General features: G+C 28.4%; 2 protein-coding genes across 4 annotated transcripts in view; one reads left to right on the plus strand and one right to left on the minus strand.

Moving 5' to 3' along the window:
- Nucleotides 1-21,929, plus strand: part of LOC100169110 (phytoene desaturase) — a 74,318-nt gene that overhangs the window by 47,837 nt on the left and 4,552 nt on the right. Inside the window, exon 2 of one of the 3 annotated variants that reach the window (XM_029488030.1) lies at nt 7,036-7,044. The gene's annotated coding sequence lies outside the window, so the exon portion shown is untranslated. Of the gene's footprint in view, nt 1-7,035; nt 7,045-19,507; nt 19,723-21,929 lie in introns of those variants that run through there. The other 2 variants (XM_001946654.5, XM_008180603.3) reach the window with 2 other exon arrangements.
- Nucleotides 5,363-12,308, minus strand: LOC100574964 (bifunctional lycopene cyclase/phytoene synthase). Its single transcript, XM_003241620.4, has 4 exons — nt 11,968-12,308; nt 8,148-9,085; nt 6,441-6,925; nt 5,363-6,366 (listed from the first exon to the last, which is right to left on the minus strand). The coding sequence occupies exons 2-4, from the start codon at nt 9,058-9,060 to the stop codon at nt 5,965-5,967; spliced, it is 1,800 nt and encodes a 599-aa protein (XP_003241668.1). The 5' UTR covers nt 9,061-9,085; nt 11,968-12,308; the 3' UTR covers nt 5,363-5,964.

Here is a 21,929-nt window from a genome sequence, read left to right on the forward strand (position 1 = left end):
TACGTATATTTATTAAACTTAAAATATAACAGTATACATAATACGTCAATATTTATGGTTCCTTAAATATACATAAATGTAGGTATTCAAAATGATTGTCATACATTCAAACTATACCTACTCACTATACAATAATATAATCTTAAAGTGTTGAATTGCTTAAAGCTGAAGTATTTTTCATTTGAGAATATTTTTATTATAACATTTTTCTAAAACGTAGCATTTAATATTAATTTAGTACCTACATTTATTTATGCAAATTCAATATTACCAAAAAAATATATTATATTTAGGTATACAGCAACATATGAATTAAGATGTTTTATCATATAAATATAAAAATATAAAATGTGGATTTTTTACCTATACTATTTAGGTATCTATATACCTATAATATATTATATTGTTGAAAAAAAAATTTAATATTTTTGTATACTTAGATGTACCAAATAAATTATATTTAACATACTACTTTATGTACATAATAATATTATATCATGTGGAAAACTGTATTATTCGTAAAAAGTGTCCGAGATCTGAAATTAACATTATTACGCGACAGTACAAACTTCAAAGTGTCCAAGTTTCGAACTTTTAATGTTTGACCGTAAAAAGTGACCTAGAACAAATCGTGGTTAAAAAAAGTCCATAATAAAAAAGCAGGTAAATGGATGTCAAAGTCGGACTGGCCCGAACCGCTAGTCCGCAATCGCGGACGGGGCCCCGGCTTAATTATGGTAATTGGGGGCCCCTAGTTTTGTACCTATTAATATTATTATTATTCGTTTAGAGTAAATATAAAATAGATATACGAAATAAATATTTTTTTTTCACATTAGAAAACGCATTTTTGTTTACAGTTTTTAGAAGTTCTCAATAGTTATTAAAATTATGACATTATCATTATCATTCTACGAATTTAATAGCCGTCTATAATATACAAATATGTATTATTGATTATAAATAGTGTAAAATTATTGTGACTATTTAATAGGTTATATACTTATATTATATATTAAGAGGACGTTATACCTGCATGTGTTGTCTCCATCTTACAAGTGCGTAACATAGCAAATCCTACGCTCAGCAGAACACGTGTAGCTCCGTTGGTTTACAAATTAGATTGAATTAACCTCTTACCACATTTAAAGGTAAGATTATTATCTAGACAACCTCATGGGCTTTTTAGTATATTTTAATTTTTAAGCGAGTTATGAGTACTTAAAAGTGCACAAACAATTGTCAATTTTAAAATACTCATAATATTATATTATATTTATACGGGCGTATGCATATGATTTGGTATTCGCATTATCACTGATTGTAACTGAATTATTATATATTTGGACAAGTATTGTAATCGTGCACAATTTGACACAATTTGAACCAGTGTTTTTCTTTATAATGTACCTATGATATCACAGGTGGTGTAGCCAGTATAGGAGCTAATTTGCAATTTCTTTATTCAAAATAAAGTAAAACCAATTAATATATCGAATGATTGATTTTAGTTAGGTACGTATTTAGTTATTTGTGCCTATATGGCTATATCTATGGCTGTATGATAATTAATAAATATGCAAGATGGCAATTTATTGTATTGAAAAAAAAAGTGTTCAATGTACCTACATAATATGCAATCAAATTTATATTATAAATATATTAAATATAAATATATATTTATATTTATATTATAAATTGGATTGTGACTTGCGAGCCAAGTAACCTTTTTGTTCTGGGCTAGTCAAAACATTTTCCATTTGCCTGTTGGGGGCCCATTTTTTCCAAATCACGGACTGGGCCTTTTCGAGCCAGTCCGACACTGGTGGATATCACTCTGCTGTACAGTAGGTTACAAGTGGGTCATTGTATAATGGATTGTATTAGACTTGAATTCAATGAAAGTAATCAGTTGCTTTTATATTTGAAAAGTAAAGTAATTTCATTACAATTTGATTTGAGTAACGAGTAAAGTAACGAGTAAAGTAACGAGTAAAGTAACGAGTAAAGTAACGAGTAAAGTAACGAGTAAAGTAACTAAATTACTTTTTAAAAGTAACTTACCCAATACTGGCTATAAGCCTATAGGAAAACTCAACAAATTAGATAGTTAAGATAAAAACAACAGTGGCGTATTTACGGGGGGGGGGGGGATAGATCCCCTCCATTGACCTTTTTTTTTTGTAAAGTTAAGTTTGCTTATTTTCTGTATTTCTCAATAGGATACTACTTTTAAGTTTTAAGTAGGTATATCTGTTTTCTAAATATTCTAGCCGTGGTAATTTGTCCGCTTTGATATAGGTACTATACTAGATATTTATGCCACTAGTCGTTCGTGGCATAAATATCGGAAAATAAAAACATATATCTTTATGGTGGTATGGTATACTATATTTTTGAATTCTCTGCGAATTATTTTTCATGCATGAGTATTTATAATAAACCCGATAAATAGTCGGTAAATGAACAAAATTACCACGAAGACTGTAGATTTACCATAGAGCACGGGTTTATTTTTAGATATAGAAAACATTGTATTCACCTCTGGGTTACATGCTTTAGATGTTTTTGATAAAGAGTTTTATCCAAATATTCATGAACTCTTTAAAATATTTTGTACTTTGCCTGTATCAACTGTTATACACCTGAACTCAAGTTTTTATTAAGTATTAAGTCTTACCTAATAAATAGTATGACAGAAGTAAATATTTTATCAATTTTCCTATCTAATATTGAATAATAACTATAGGTATAAATTAAATAGTAATTATTATATACTTTGTTTGTTATAAGTTATAAGTTATAACTTATAACCGACTTAGCCACTTAGGGCCCGTTTTACAATCATAGTTTAAACCTCGGTTCAGGAACTGGAACCTCACCGAAACCCTTATTTAAATTAATTTAAAAACCAGAACTTTACCGGAACCGATACTTTTACTTGACACATTTTTTTACATAAGTAAAAAACCAAATCAGGTAACAACTTTTTTATTTTTAAGAACCGAAAAGAAACCGAAACCTAAATGTTAGTTTTTCTGGGAATTGAAACCAAAATTTTAGCTTTACTAGGGACCGAATAGGAACCTGAACCGTAAAGATCATCAAAGTTCCAGTCCCTGCCTCGGTTACGCTTAACCAACTGATTTTACCAGTCGAATGGCGGTTTAACATTAGTTTAACTATATTGTAATAAGGTCCCTTTATGTGTTGGCTTTATTTGCACGTCACCGATCAATAAAATAATCATGCCATATAAGGTTATCGATGAACTGAGCATCCAAAAAAATAGAAAACGGGATTTTGTTTGTATTATAAAGCAATTTTTTTTGTTTATCTTATTAAACACGGGATTTTCGTTAATATGAATTTATAATAAACGCTATTAGGTACCTACTAAACAATTTGTGTTAATTCTTATTTCACCTTGATCCACACCAATTTCAACAAGTTAGGGGATTTTAAAAATGTATTTTATATTAGTATTTATCGAGTGTACCTATATTATATATTTCATCCCCCCCCCTATCAAAATTCCTAAATACGCCACTGAAAAAAAATAGTACTTATTTGATTATTGCATGCTTCCAAATAAATCGAGCAGTATCAATGTACAAAAAAACTGGTAATGCTCAGTTATAGTTATCATCACTACAAGTTTTATACTCACGATGTTGGTACTTATACAAGACTACCTGTCAATTTGTTAGTTTTTCAGGTAAATCATTTAATTAAAATGTATATAAATACTAATAGGAACGTTGATTGTGCATCATACTATTGTGTTATTCCATTTACCTAATTATAATTTATATTAACTGGAACTTTTCACCACGGACTTTTTATGCTTCGGATTTTTTTAACGTTGACTTTTTGAGCTCTTTTTGAGCTATTATTAGCTTTTTTTTTAATCATTGTCGATAAATAACTTTTGCTTGTACAAAACACAATTACTGATTTGAACTCATTATTATATCGACTTGAGATTGGTCAGTCGACTAACCCCTCACCAACAATAACTATAAATTTAGTTTGAATATTATGAAATTTCGGAAATTTCAAATGTTGATTATTCAGAATATAAATCAGAAATCTTAAAATATAGACTGACCAATCTCAAGTAGACATTATAACGAATTCAGAGAAGTTTTCCCAAAAATGATCATGTTAATAGGTCGATTGGTAAGTCACGCAGTCACACACACTAATGATCACTTACTAGTTGCAACGCAGTACGCATATACGCAGTACGCAACGTATACGTTTATACAAGACCTGTATGCATACAATTTGAAAATTGCCTAATTTGAACTCCTTAAAAACAGTTCGCCACCGATCTTTTAAGGGGGACAGTTTAAAGGAGTTCGAAATAGGCTATTTTATAACTGCATGCATGCGGGTCTTGTAAATGCGTGCAAAGTGATCATTAGTGTGTGACTGTGTGGAAAAGCCATAAGAAATAGCCGAGCACTCCCACAAACGCAGTACTATTCACTCAATATCTCATGGAGCGATTTTCTTATTTTGTTGTGATTCAAAAATGAATAACCCTAAAAACATTTGAAATTTACACAATACGTTTATTTTATCATTTTTTATACTTGATAACATTTTCAAAATATTTGAACTCGTTTTAAGGTGATTACTGACATTATACATTTTCATTTTTTTTAGTTTTAGATTTTGAGCGGAGTGATTTTACAATGATTTTTATTTTTGTGTCTGTCATCACCGTTTGGTGCAGGAAAACTGCTTCGATTTTCTTTAACAGTATCTTGTTCGATGGGAAAGTGAATTTAGTTGGTGCATTTGGGAACGAAATTTAAAATTCCCAATAGTTTTCAAAAGCCTAATACTGAAATACAACATTAAAATTAAGGAAAATCGGGAATTTTTGCGCAAAATCGATGTTGGTTTTTGGTGTAACTCCGAAACAAATGATTGAACAATAAGATTTTTTTTTGTTTTTTCCGACGCTTTTGAAAACTACTGGAATTTTTTTACTTTTGACTTCTCCAAATTATCAATTATATTCACTTCCCTACCAGAAAATATAAAGCCTAAGTAGAATATTGGAAAATTTTGACTGCCACAAAAGGTGGTGTCAAACACAAATTAAAACACACTTCATTGTAAGATCAATGCCTTCATCGCTCCACTCAGAATCCAAAAATTTAAGAGGACGCTATACTCATGCATTTATACAACATGGCAAATTTTCATTTACTAGTTTCAATAGTGAGCTGTTAGTTTTGATATTAAGAGTGAATTGACCTACATACGATTGTTAGTCGGAGACAACAAACACATGGGTAGCGTCCTCTTAAGTAGGTATAGGTACCTATAATATTTAACAGAAAATAGAAATATAGACGTTGTATTTTTATTTAAACATCCACATAATATTAAATATAACATGATTTCGAATTATACATTGACACAATGTACATAAGCAAAATTTGTAGTACTGTTCATAGTCCCGCGGAAGACAACAGATAATTAAAAGTTTACTGTATAATGATCAAGGCCGGGAATTAACAAATTAAAATGTTAAAGTTAAGTTACTTTTAAAGTTTTAACTAAGTTACTTAATGAGTTCCATTTTTTTAAAATTAACTTTTAACGAATTAAATTTTTTCCATGTTATGCAATAACTTATTAGTTAATTATTTTTTATTGCCACTTTAAGTTTTTCCTAAAATATATTCTATTTTGTAAACATTTATATTAAAAAAAAAAATAATAATAATTGGATATCATAATTCATAATATCAAATATTATTTATAAATATAATAACTAATAGCTTATAATAATATTGAATATTCACAGAATATAATATAATATTTATTTATATTAACCAAGTTAAATTAATTTTAATTTCTAATTAACTTGTAACTTACTGTTCAACGTGATGATTTATGCATTTAGGATTAAACATGGCTTATATATTTATATAAATCCAATTATACAACGTATTGAATACTTTTAATATATAAAGAATTAAGTCCTATCAAAATTTTTTTCGTTTTTGACAATGAAGCTCTAGCCGGATAGGTAGGACTAGACAGGATAGCAGAAACAAGCCCTCGATAAATGTCAGTGGTTGCTAGAACCGAACCTCTTGTGACGTGTGGCAAACACCTGATAGCATCCAAAGATTCTAATTGTTGTTTGTTAGCCAGATGGATCAACCGTGTGGAATATTTTTTTAACTTCTTATCACCTAGAGACCTCGGTTGCTTTTCGTGGCACAAGATTCTTATTTCTTCCTCTTCGTCGTCCATATATTCGGTGGGTACATAGCATCGACCCAATGTTTCGCTGTCAGTGACGATATCACGGGCAATGTTCACAAGTTGTAAAGCCTTAAAAATAAGTGATGATTTATACAATTGTTAGGTAACAGAAAAAACCCTATTCTAAAAACCGATTTACTCACTCGTCCCATTTGATATGCTTTTTCTATGACATAATCGTAGTTCTCAACAAGATCATACTTGTCGTTATCACACCTGTACATCATCACATAAACACATAATGCACCGACACTTCCGGCCACATAGGTGGAATACAATAATAAGTCGTCTTCGTTTCTGATTAGCCTGCCCTCAATATCCCATTTGTAACCTGCGAGTAACTCATCGAATGGTTTACGAGGCAAATAAAATGCTATTCTAGATAATGCCCGGAAACATGACATTTCCCTGTCAGTCAATTCGGATTCGTATTTTGTCCAATCAATTTTCAATTCCTGTGGTTTTGTTTGAACATCGTAATCTGATTTTCTGTCATGAAATAATTCTTTGATAAATCGTTCAGTTAACTCAAACTTTCTTTTTTTCTTTTCGACATCCAATTCGTCATCAATCATGTCATCCGTTACACGACAAAATGAGTATAAAATTATTAAATCCAATCGAATCCCTAAATAATAAATATTTCTCATTAGAAACAACATTATATTTATATACCTATTTATATAATTTAAAATTCAATCATATGAATATATTTAGTATAATTTACAAGCCATACAAATAACTGAACTTATACGAACAAAAAATAATATATTTTTAATACACAATCAACAATAAAATAAAATACATTTATTTTTATCTTTATTTATAGCCAGGTATTATGTTGGTTTATTTAGTTTTAGATTCTGGGCGAATTGAATATTATTGATTTTACAATTATGAAGAGAATTTTTTTATTTGTTTTTTAAAAAAATGTTGACACTTTTAATTTTTATAGTAGAGAAATTTCTTACATTTTTAATTTTGTTATATTTTCTGAGAATTGGTAATCTAATAAATAATATTGAGTGTATCTTGTCTTTGAGTTCATTGATATGTATGTGTAAAATGTCAATTCAAAGATAAATCAATACATAAACGAAAAACGATTGTTTGCGAATACGGGCTGTCAGTCTATATAGATTACTAAATATATTATATTTTTATGATATATTTATATTGCATAAAATCTTCAACATATTTATAATAATTTAGAATAAAATTTAAATTATTTTATTAGGATGATTATGACATTTTGTATTATGATTCAGTTTTATTTATATAGTTTACTGTATAGTATATAACACTGCAATTCAGAGTGATGCGGGAACTACGTCCCTGTTAACATTTTATTTAAATTGGGATTTGATGTTATCAAATAATTATTTCTCATAGAAATATTTTTTTATATATAACTGGTATTTTTAACTCTAATAAATCGTATTATACGACCGACAATGATTATTTTACAAGCACGTGAGTCACATTTTTCATTTTAAATATAACGAGAATGATCAAATAAAAATGATGTGTTTTTTACCAATGTTTACGAAATACCTACGAATAACAATATTTATTATTTATAACTCTTCCCTAATAAAATATAGATAATGTTTGAAAAAATTAATTTTTAAGAACTGGTAAATACTGGAGTTAACCGGAACCAGAACCGCAACCCTTATTTTATAATTTTAAAAACCAGAATCGGAACTGTAACCGATTATTTTTTATTTTTTAGAACTGAAATGGAACCAGAACAGAAAAAATAATCCTAAAGATTTCAGTCCCTGGTTCTGTAGTCCTTCCTCTTACAAACATTTGGTTCTACCTATTAGTTCTTACGATGTTCTTACCAGCTGGAAAAAGAAAACTGGCAGTGGTGAATGATTTCGAAGCGACTGTAATAATTTCAATACTTTCTTTTATATCTTCCGTAACGATGTGTGGCATATTATATTCTGAGGTCGCGAATGCTGAGAACAGTTGACAAACATACTTCCAACTTATGCTAAATCGTAGTGGGTACTCCGACGTGTAAGTTTCTATTACACCGCTAGCTTTATCGAAGCAAGCCCCTACCAAGACAATGATAAGGTTTACTACGAAGAAGAAAAATGCTTCTTCTATTGGCAAGTCGTCGACAATGAATATATTTAAACTAGTTTTCTCGTTGATATGCCAGACGTTCTCCTTGAGGGCCAATTGATCAATCCAACACAGGTACAACGAAGGGACCACGATCGCAAAAGTTGACGGTATTATTTTTTTCACGAAAAAATTTCCAGCTCCATACCACAAAAATATAATCACCGGAGATACCCAACATAGTATGCATCCCAAGTAAAACGTCCCTTGTCCGGGAATAACCAATTTATAACCAACGATCGTGACAATAGCCAAAATCGTGATCGGTACCCATCGAATCAATTGGTAGCTGCGTTTGTCATAGTTGAAATTTAAGCAAGGCGTTGACCATCGGACACAGAGCAAAGCCCATAGCGATGTCAGTACAGTTTGTATAATAAAAAACATGTACTCTTCAATAGGCACATATCCAATAGTAGCTAAGACTCTATCAAGTGGATAGTTCCAGGCGTCGCTGTATATGACATAATTGTCCCATGGTGTTGTGTACACAAACGCTATGGCACTTATAAATGCAATTTTAAAAACTTCCGAGCGGTTGATAAATGGTCGGGCGATTAATGACAATACTCCAATGACCGTAAGTGTGTACTTTAAATGAAAATCTATGTAGGTTAACATTTAGACGTATTTTAGAAGCCAGGAACTGAAACACAACAAAATAAACCGTTAATACTATTTTTACAATTCCTAAAAAAATACTTTATCTTAATGACATATAGGACATATTTTTATGTAATTAATATATCGTTCGTGAATTAGAATAATTTGGTTCTTTTATCCGTTATTTACTAGAAGCGTTTTAGGTTTCTTTATTATTAAATGGAATTCAATTCTATCAATCTGTATTCGAATAAGTGCAACTATGGTGGTGGATGAAAGGGTGAGCTTAGCCCTCCCAAAACTACTCATAGTGCCCTTAACTACAACAATTTTGTAGTTAAAAATGTATAAAATGTTCAACTTTTATATCTAAGGATTGAAAATTTAAAACAAGATTCCACGTAAATATTTAATTCTGTTGCCAAAAATTCTAAGAAGTACATAAGCACAGTTTATTTTTATAGTAATTTTAATTTCAAATTTGGACGTAATTACATATTAAAAAACCTGGAATAACTATTTTAGTTATTTTGTTGTGACTGTAATGATTGTATAATATTACTTGTGGGTACTTGAAACTTCTAAGTATACTATTATATATCTATGATAGTACCACGGTTTGTTGTTGATGTATAACACGTTACCTGATGGATATTGTGATATGATTAATTTGGAATTTATTATTAATACCTATTATAGGTCAATTTTTTTTTAATACTATAGATAAGTATACCTATAATAGGTATGTCTAATACCTAGACTGACAAACCGTCTCCACTCAGAATCGTGTTTTTTATACAGTGATATTATATCATTGAATTCAAATTTAATACTATCCATTATACAGTGACCCACTTGTAACCTACTGTACAGCAGAGCGATATCCACTTACCCACCTTTTTTTTATAGTTAATTATCATCTTTATGCAGTTAAGTTAATTTTCTTTTCGTGTCATGTGTAATCAATTATACAGTACTGACTCGTTAACTCTTTTTCGATTTTGATAATTTATTTTCTAATTATATATTATAATAATCTAATGGAGTATACATGTTTGTGTATAATAAAATACTAGGGGCTTATGAATTAAAAATATTGTAACTTAAAAAAAAAAAATTTTTGTCAACTTTTAACTTAACTGAAGGCAATTTAATATATTTAACTTAACTTACAACAGTTAATTTTTTTCATTAATTTGCCCACCTTTGAGTCTACTATCATTAAAATAGGCAGTGTATTAATAATAAATTGTTTTAAAATCGCGAGCTAATCAAAATTATTTAGCAGGCTATTTTAACATAAACAATATCTATAGTTCAATGACTTAATTATAAAATGATATCACAACTTTTAAAACCGTTCTTTTTTATTCTTATCGTTTTTTTACACGGAGTCTGGCACAGTTTATTATACTACCTAGTATAATTAGTAGAAATATGACATATGCATATTTTTTTACAAAATATATATTGATAAAAACAACCGATTCTCTGGCACGGGGAAAGCCGGACGGGATAGCTATAGTAATTAGTACCTAATTACTAATTAGATGATAATGAAATTAGAGTAAAAATAATTATTTGTTTATTTATTATTTTTATAACAAAAATTGGTAATGAATATGGGGAAAAGGTCCACCAGATTATTTAAAAAATATATATATTTAGGGGCTAAGCCCCTCCCCCCAGTGTTTGGCTTATTTGCTCCACTGTCTGTGTTCCTTATAAAGTTTTAGTGGTAATTGTACAGTGGCAATTATCACTTACAAAGTTACAGAGAATTTTTAAACCGTATTAATAATAAATAATAATTACCTATAAAAACAATTAAATTAATAGGTACCGAATATTATAATATAATTTTATTTCATTATAATTAAAAAACAATAGATATTTGAAATTGTCACTAAACATTTACATTAGCGTATTTTTATAGTCAAGATATAATTTTCAAAATAATTTGTTTTTTTTTAGCTATTCATAGAAATTAAAATTTTTATTTTCATTTTTACGGCATTTGGAAAATAATGAAATAACGTAGTTACCAATACCTACTAGGTACATTTTTGTAATATAGATCAGAGTCTAACCGACTCTGTTACGGTGTTACGTATGAGTAGTTGATCGAATTCTAGATTTAGCATTGTTAATTCATACATAATACCAACTTAAAGTTGATAGTTAAGGATTAAAGAACTTGTATACTTATTAATAGGGTAAAATACTTGTTGCTTCAAAATATTATTAAATAATAAATACACAAGCATTCGATCACTATTAAATCGAAAATATTCAATTTTAGTTTTATACAATCACCATAAAAATATAAATCATAATCTTATAATCCATAAAATAAACTTAAACTATATTGTATATAAACTCGCCGTAAACTTGATTTATATATATCAAAATACTTAGAAAACATTTTTGCTTTGGAATATAAAATTTAAACTGTATGTTGTCGTTAAAAAAAGAAAAACTTAAAAAATGTTACAAAATATATATAATTTTTAAAAATTTTGTTTTTTTGCTAGTTTTTTGAGATAATGAGTGGTTCGTGATAAAATAATACTGTCTTTTTATTTTGATTTTAAAACTAATGACGTTTCTACAAATTTGGAACAAATAATATAATATAATAAAATTAGGGACTGATGTGACTAAGTTTATTTTAAAGTTGCTTACTTTTATTTTTTACACAAGCAAGGTAGGTATACCTAAACAAATTAAAAAGTAACGTTATATTCATAATATAAGGTTTAAAAAAAAAGCATGAAGAATTTCTAAATAAATATGATTATTTCTTACACCAGAAATTTATATTTTTAAAACCTCTTAAAATTAAACATTTTAAATAAACGAAAACAAGATTTATTTTTAAATTTGTAATTAAATTTAAATTTACTTATTCAAAAATGTACTCACCTTATTTTTTAACCAGTGTATTAAAAAAAGTTAAAATAATTTAAAATAAATAAATACAACCACCTTATAAGAATATATAATAACCATAATAATTTATCATTAAACTCTGTAAGTGATTGACGATCATATGAAATTAAACATATAAATTAAATTGTATTAAATATTAATGCTAACTATCAAGTAGTTAAAACTTTTACAAACTTTTAAATGGAGGGGACGATTTTTTTTAATTAAAAAATTATCGATAAAATAAATACTACTATGATAAACCTATGGAAATATGTACTATTACTAAAGTACAAATATTATATTTTACGGTCGTGTGCTTATTCGGTGTATTAACAATTGATGGCAGCAGTGGAATTGTATTGTTCACACAGAGCCTCCTCTGTTGTAGGCTATACAGGGGGGGGGAGGAAAGGTTCATTATCAATACGGATACAAAATATAGAGGGTATAGGTGAAATTAATTATTTCAGTAATGACAAAAATGCACCTAAAGATAAACTTTGACTTAAATGTATTTTATTTATGCTTGTATAAGAAAACTAATTACCGTTATGCAACGTAGGTACATCATTTTTATCTATTAACGTACTAATAAATAATAATAGTAGGTAACACAATAGCACCTCAGTAAGTGTTGAAACTGTCGGAATTCGAAACCTCTAACGGTTTTAATGCTTCCAATATTTTGATTGTGTGTCCAAAACCAGTTCGTTTTTTTTCCATTTTTAAAAAAGGGGGATAGTTGGAAACCGCTCTGTTATACAGAAGGGATCGAGTGTACCTCGTTATTGAGTAGGTCACATATAATGGATGTGTTGAATTTGAACTCATTGAATGATAAAATAATTCATACGAAAAACGATTCTGAACGAAGACCGTCTTTCAGCCCATTATCATATTGGTAGATTATAGATATAATATATATTAATATATATAAAGATTTCATCAGTACCTATATATTTGAGAAAGTATGACGTATTGTAGCCATTTATAGGAACTTACCCAGAGCAAAATTAGCCATAATTCTGCTATAAATATTTAATTGTAGGTACCTAATGATGAAAATCTATTCTATATTTTAATAATAGGATTTTATAATACATTTTTAAATTATGAAAATATATATAAATTACATAAATAATGTAGTTATATAGTAAATAATACATGAATCGATAAACGTGACTGTCTCTAATATCAAAAAATAACTAATGAACAAGTTGTAATTTCTCACAGTTATTGGCATTCTCGGGAATTGCCTATACTTGCCAGTCGCTACCTGTACGGATGTGTCTAATATAATAAATTGTATTTTCCATAGCGGCAGATATATTATAGTACAATAATTGAATCATACAATTTAATATTATATACAAATACAACAATTGCAATTAGGTAATGCACACGCATGTATAATATTCCAATATGTATAACGATTGAATAAATAAATAATTTGTAATAACTAATAATAACAAATATTATTATATATTATATATTTAAACGCTAAATATTTGTAAACACATAAAAAAATAAAACAATATTACAATACAGAGAGATTTACAATTGATACCTATTATATTTATATTTCACATTTAAAAATAAGAAATAATTATAATCTCCAGCCGTTTTCAATTATTGTGATATAAGTCATGATTGTAATAATTTCGTTGTTATAGTGTCAACAATGGTTTGAATATGTTCCATATTACAAGATTCATGTCTCGAAAAGTCAAAAATAAAATTCTAGAACTTACGACATTTATTTCGATTTTGTCTGTGTACAAATGCGTAGTTTTTCTGTACAAGGTTTTGTTTACAACATTTTTTATACTATAGAATTTAATATTTACTACTATATTATGCTAGGTATATAAAAAAGCTAGGATATAAAAGTAGGTATATGTTCCCTACATGTTTCCCTTGTTCTACACGGATACATTTCTCTAAGGTTATGTGCCCCACCTCAGCTTTCCGCAATAGGGCATAGAGTAACAGTTATTTCTATTGAAATTACCCGTTTCTTCCAATTTAACTGTTATATCATCAAAACATTGTGAAACAAAAACTGAAAGAAAATTTATTTTTCCTTTTATTTAAATTTATCTGCCTACCTCATATTGTATAAAATCTTCACAGTTCACATTTATTACATGTTATTTTATGTAACTTAAAGTTTTTAATAGGACATATTATTATTAATATGTTCACAGAAGATTAGAAACTATATAGTATGCTTAACTAACAGCAAAAATATTATTTACCTACCTATACCTATGTTTAGTGATTATTTTATGTGAGTTATTAGTTAATAGTTGATATTATATTTTTTAATATTAAACATTTTCATAATATAAGCCATGTAAAATTATTTCATGTTAAAACTTTATGACTTAAAATTTACGTGAACCTTACAAAAAATCACATTTTTTTATATAAGTACTTGTATTTTTGTACAACATTCAATATAATTATTATTATTATAATACTGATTAATTATACACAATTTTTACTTCTATAGTTCTATATGACTGATGACACCATCCATTTACATTTTATAATCAAGTTAGGAAAACTCACTCACTGCGAGTGTGATGATTTGGGACCGGATTTATATGCAAATGCATATACGTATTGGAATAAGCTTTTTGATATCTGATGAGAATTGTCTCCGATTTATCTTTTTAAGATTACAGGAACTGTATTTTGCATATTTCAGCGTTTTTACCTATTAAATAGATATTTAATGCATAGTTGTAGGTTTATAGTGCATATTATTATTTATAGCACATATATTTGTTTTTCGTCGTATTTTCACGTTCACAGCCTCATAATATCGGTAATATTACGACCAGTCATTATTGCCAAAAAAAATATGATATACATATATATATATTATTATAATAGTAATATAAATAAATTCATTGTTCCTATAATAGAGTTCAAGTGTTCGACGGAAGCCGATCAGGGCTAATATTTTATAGATTGAAGATAAATAACGTTAAATGGTGAAAAACTAAGTGAAGATGACAAAAATATACTTTTTTATACTATTAAAACCCTTGTATACCTCTTTTATTACTTAATTAATTAATACTTATTTTTTACATAATTTTATATAAGATGTTTTCGATTCAATTTTATGTGAATATTTAAAAATAAATGCATATTTTGTAACATATTAGAGCATTTTTAGAAGCATATTTTGAGGTCTTTTTGTGCATATAAATCCGGTTTCTAGTGATGATAAACTGACGGTTTCTAAAGTCTTAAATCTTAATACAACGTAATAAACTATAATTCCATGTAAAATTATTTTTTTTAAAATTGGTAACCTTTATACGTCGGTACATACTGTCTATTATTTGATGTTAATATATTTTCATACTTTTTATTTCGGAAAGTATGAATTTGCTTTGAATAAAACCGTTAATTAAATCTTGATACTAACAATTGACAATAATGTGTTATAAATTTATGTTTCAAAACTTATACCTACCTAACTATGATTTATTACCTATTATAACCGTATTACTTTTTGATCTTAAATAGTTAATTTAATATTAAATAATGGTTTAAACAGTATTTTCGATTGATTAGCTGCTTCTTGGCAATACTAATTTCTTCAATGATAAACCTTATTAATGTATAATAATGATATATTATGCGTGGTGTAACAGTACCTATATTACCATTTACCTACTATTGATTATATACACTAGGTTGTATTTATAATCAATGCTATTACGTATAATGTTTGCTCCATTTTAATGAATAATATAATATGTATTATATAAGTGTTTGAAATTTGATCTTATAAAATATATTAATATTACTTTATATAATTTTCGGTTATGTAACTTAGTTATTAATTTAATTATAATAATATATAATATAGGTACCTCAGATTATCATATTAATACGATTGCTATTGCTCAACAATAAATCATATATTTTAGATTCTTATATATAGAATCAATGAATATGTATTGGTTTACAATAATGTATGTTTATTTTTTGATCTATGTTTCAAGTGTGATTTCTGAAAGCAAATTAGATCTAGTTATTACCTTGGGGAGGGGGGGGAGCGGTAAAAAATAAAAATTCACCATACTAATCGGGGAAGAAACCAGAATAATTACGCAACAGTTACAGGAACTATTGAAAATTAAATTTTTATTTTTTTTACCAAAATATTAAAATTAGCAATTCTAGCAGTAACGCCTATGACAGCGGGATATCGGAACTTTTCACTGGGGGGCATGGCTGATAGATAGCAGCGGACAGTTCGTACAAATAATAATGAGATATATTCCTTTTTATAACTGTAAAAAAGAATATACTGAATAAAATTGATGTTGAAGATTTTTTTGACATTGTTAAAAATAAAAAACGGGTTAGTGGGTGGCGCTCTGCTGTACAGTAGGTAACAAGTGGGTCACTGTAATGGATGGTGTTAAATTTGAATTCAATGATATAATATTATCATTGTATACGAAAAACGCATGTGCGTCATTTGGTTGGCGGCAGGGTGTGCATCACACGCAGTACGCACCCTTTAATTTTTTTTATTTACAATTGGCCTAGGCGTCATTGATACTATGGTCTTGCCGCCTTGGCCTTCAGTTTGACAATTTTTAATTATGTATTTTCCCCTTTGTTTGGTATGTTAATTTCCAATATAGGTTAGTTAATCAAATTTATGCAATTAAAAATCTTAAAATAATAAAAGCTGAATAATAAGGTACCTACCTAAAATTTTAATATTTTTAGTTTATTAATTTATATGGTATGTAAGAATCTAAGAATGTTTTTGGTAATAAAAATTCTATAGTGAAAACACGAAAAACTTTTTTTAACGATTGGCCTGGTGGTGGGAAAAAATTTGCCTCTTTAATATTGATTGCACACCCTTAAAAAACACTGAAATGGCGCAACTGGAAAAACTATTTTGAGCGGAGACGGTTTGTCAGTCAAGTATATTTTATATTATATTTAGGTATATTGTTATTATTAATACTATAGCAGATAAATTAAATTAATATTACTTGGATGTTATCATATATTTTAGAAGTTTCAAGTAGGTACATAATATTTTTAAATTACAAGAAAATAACTAAAAATCGTTATTCTTGGTTGTTTAATATGTAATTTGAACATAAAATAACTATAAAAGAACTGTATTTATATATTGTTTAGATTTTTTGGTTACAAAAGTGGAAATCCGTGGAAATTTGTTTTAAATTTTTAATCTTTAACTATAACAATTAGACATAATTTTATACATTTTTAACTACCTACGAAATACTTTTATTTTTATTTTATGTTTGAATATCCAATTTCGTTTTTATAGTGTGTGTGACTGCGTGTAAAAGACAATATAGAGGACAACAAGGACGTAACAAGTCACTGTCACGGGGTTGCGAGCGTGAACGGCGTAAACAATTTATTGATCTAGTGAGTTTCCACCGGGGTTGATTATCCCTATTGGAATTTTGCTGAGATAAAATATCTTTAGCAAAACTTTGCCAGGGATAATTAATAATCTCTAGTGAAATTTTACCCTAGGGGCTATTACATCGGTAATTCACTGGTGATTATTTACCCCGGTATATATTCGCTAGGTATATTTTAGTATTTTACCCTAGCTAAAATGTTACTAGGATTTAAATAGGTTAAATACCCCACCAGTGAAATTAACCTCTGGCAAAATTTTACTAGTGAATATTTATCCTCCTGTGGGGTCAAATTTAACTGGGTCAAATTACACGGTTTTCAGTTAAACTGGACAGTACGGATATATAAAATGCCGTTATTGTTCGTAATTATTTTTTTTTAACTTATCGTTAAATACTTCATACGCCGGGGCCGTACAATATGGTCGTACTTAGTGAGTGTGGAGGAGAGGGGCAGTGAGAAATTGTTTTCCAAAGGTGCCAACTTCAGGAGCCCCGAAGTGAATTTTTGACACTTGCATAAATACAGTAAAAGCTCCGAATACCGGACACTCTCGGTCATTGAAATTTTGTCCGCTATTCAAAGGGTTAATTTAGTAGAAAGTTTGTAGTTTGTTCTTAAAAAAATTCAATAGTTATTCTGAGGTGACCGCTATTTGGAGGTGTCCATTAGGGGAGGTTTGACTGTTTATAAATATAAAAAAATACAAATGAGTCAGGAAAACGTTTTTATTCGGGTGTCATTTACTGTCATGTCCCCGTCCACATTACCAATTAAGCAGCATAAATTGGAAAATGCTAAATATGCAGGTATAATCATAAGCGAGACTAGACAATTTTATTAGGACAGGCCAAATAAGTAATTAATTTTAATTTTAAATTCCACTTAGTCCGTATGTTAACCAGTCAGTAATCAGTATTAGGTCAGGCCATGGCCTAACCAGTATTTTCGCCTATGAATATAATACTACCATTACAAATTATTGTGAAATATAGTGGCATATAAATTGTACAATGTACATGATTATTTAATAATTATAAAAACATACAAATTATTCAAGGCCGGCTAACCACAACGTCGTGTATTATAATTCTTATAAATGTAAAATGTATTGACATTTTTATCGAAGCACATTTATGTGTAATTTACCGTAATATAGGGTAAATAATTTATCGTTTAATATTTTGGAAGTTTCCCGGGAAAAAAATTGTGATTAATTAACTCTTTTTGGGTGTAATTCGCTCTATATAGGTAGCCTATATTATTACAGCTTAGTAGTTGAAAAAAATTTGTATACAGTGCACCTAAAATAGTATTGAAGTCATAGTTGATCATCCCGGATTTTTAGGAGTATTTAATATTTATATATTAATATATTTTGGGGGGTTATTTTATTTATTTTTATGGACAAACCGGCGTAATTGTACCTAGCTTTGTGAAATAATTCGCATATTATATAACTTTCAGCCAAAGGCAACCATTAATAAACAAAAAAAAGTTTCGATTTCCACCGTGAATCTTAAGATCCCTGTTTTACCACCTCTTTAAAAAGCGAACATCAGAAACTCCTTTCTTGTTGCGTATCTAGATCAATAGAATTTGTATAATTATGAATTGGTTTATATTATTGGAATGCGCTATTATTTTTGTCGATAAACTTCTCGAAACAATTCTTATCGTTGACCTTCGGACAAAAAGGATAGGTAGCTGGAAACCCACGGGCCGCCGTATATACGTATTTCCGGTAATTAATTATGATTGTTAATTCCTCCACTAAAACGCAAAGAAAATATTAGAAGAACCTCTATTCCAAATTTCAAGTTCGTACGTTCAACGTTATGTAGTTTTTGAGTTACAGAGATGAGTGAGTCAGTGGTATTTGGATTTTATATGTATAGATTATTATTTATTTTATTACCTTGGTTTAGATACATCTATTTTTACACATTTTATTAATCTGGGTGTATGTACTAATTCCTACAATATATTTTATTTTTTATCTCTTATATGAATCAGACGTATCAGTTATCATCAATTAGTAAACATAAATACGATTTCCCTACCATTACCAAATTTGTTGCTGTAAAAACTACGTAAGAAAAAAATATAAAGTAATACATTAATATCATTTGTGTTACTAAATTAATAGTCGATCACCAGTCCGATCTCTTTAAAGTTTTGGCTGCGGACGTATGACGCACTCAAGAAATTCAATATTTTTTATAAATATTATAATATTATTATAATTGTTCAATAAGACAACAACGAACTACAACACGGGCTATAAAAAAAAAGGTAAGAATTAATAACTGGACGCTTTAGGACATCCCCTAATTAAAATAATTGTTCCTACCTATCCATATACTAACTATAAAATAACAATAAGTAATAGGTAATCTACTTAATACTTTTATATTTTATTGTGTATACTTGAATTATTTTTCCTACATTGGTAATATTAGTGCATTGTACTTTTATTCACCTATAATTTTAGAATAACTGTGTACATTGTTAAATATGATAAAATAGATTTTAATTTGTAGTTTAAACATTTTTTAATTTTAATAAAATATAAGCTTATATAATATTATCCTTATGTTACGCCAATTTATTTAAATATGAAACATATTCACGAAATTTCATCAATTGGTAATATTATAACAGGCCGTCAGGACTCTATTTTTATATATGAAAAAATGTATTAATTCAATATTTTAAGTATTAACTAATAACTATTAATACTTATAACCATATATTATAGATATGGCCCGATCAAGAATAATATATATGGGCCTAAAGGTGCCAAAATCTGCTGTATCAATCCTAAAACGTACAAGACGCCATATTCTACGTTCATATTGATTCATTTTACTTTGTTATTTTTAAAATTAGAGTGAATAAATATAGCTAAAGTGAATTTATTCCTCAGTATTTAGTTTAGGGCAGCGTTTCTAGCGTTTCAGCATTAGGGAATTAAATTACTTAAGGGGCCTGCACTCGATCTCTTTTTTTACTCAAAAACATGCCTTACAGGGAAAACTCTCAAGCCTCGTAGATTGGTCCGATTTCCGTAATTTTTTTTTTGTTAGATAGAGGAAGATTTCTTTCAGGGCACATTGGATTTGGATTTTCAAAATTATTTTTCTTAATCTTATGTTACAAGTTTGAATTTAATCCATTTTTACAACTTTTTAATTTTTGTATTATTTTTGGTTTTTAGCAACGTAATAAAAATCTAAGTCCAATGCGCCCTGTAAAAAATCTTCCTCTATGTAAAGTGCTTAAGTGTGTTTTGATCACGAATTAAGATATACCTAAGATATATATCTTAATTCGTGGTTTTGATCGATATAATACACCCTATCAACCCCCCCCCCCCCACCCCCGTAAATAGGTATCAGGTAGTAGAATTGACGGCTGATGGTAGGCTGACGGCCACTTGCGACATCTACTCGCTAATTATTGTCCTTTACTCTCAAACTATAGAGTATATTTAAATTTCCTATTTTACTCTTTCGATTTTAACCTTTCCTACACTTATGTCCTCATAATAAAATCCATATTTAATTCTATCCTTCAGATTGGTTTTAAATCGAACAGTATGACCTTTGAGGTATCCACGTGATTACGTTCGTTTCTGTTTCGATTATTATTATTACTATCATTATTTTTTATTTCTCTTACTGTGTTTTGTCTCTCTCAAATTAATAATTGGTATAAAATTATTTCTTATTAAATTTAAATTTAAAAAAAAATATAAGTATTAAAAAAGCGGGTAAGTGGATGTCGCTATGCTGTACAGTAGGTTACAAGTGGGTCCATTGTATAATGGATTGTATAAACTTGTATAAATTCTATTATTGTATAAGAAAAACTATTCTGAGCAGAGACGGTTTGTCAGTTTGGATATTTTATATTACTATTAATTATTATATCATGTAAGTTTAATTAATATTACCTATAATATTATAATTTTTTATTCGTTTCTATGGTGATAAACAAAGTGTTAGAAATTAAAATTCTATTTTTAGCGGTTTTTCGTAATTTTTCGGTGGTTTTTCCCATGGCATTAAATAACTATTGATAAAAACGAAAAAAGACCTCTACAAAGTACCATTTTGAACGTACATTTCACCCGCCCCCCCCCCCCCCCCCCAAAAAAAAAATTTTTAAAATTTTTTTGTGCTTAACATTAGTGTGCCATTAGTGTGACTAGTTTTAGAATTTGTGCGATACTGGTTTAACCGTAAATTAAAAAAAATATATGGGAGGGCTGGAGAAATGTTCTAAAGCCCCCCCCCTCATGGAACTAATATTTTTGAAATTTTTCTTTTACCAAACATTAGTGCGCCATTAGTGTGAATTTGTGTGACAACAACCAGAATTTGTGCGACACCCGTTGTACTCGGAAAAATCGTTTTTCTTTTTTGGGCATTTCCCCTAGCCCCCTATCAATTTTTTATTTAGCTGCTTTTTTATTCTTATTAAATTTTTTATCGCAC

The sequence above is a fragment of the Acyrthosiphon pisum genome, chromosome A1 (assembly GCF_005508785.2).
Source record: "Acyrthosiphon pisum isolate AL4f chromosome A1, pea_aphid_22Mar2018_4r6ur, whole genome shotgun sequence".
Taxonomy (NCBI): domain Eukaryota; kingdom Metazoa; phylum Arthropoda; class Insecta; order Hemiptera; family Aphididae; genus Acyrthosiphon; species Acyrthosiphon pisum.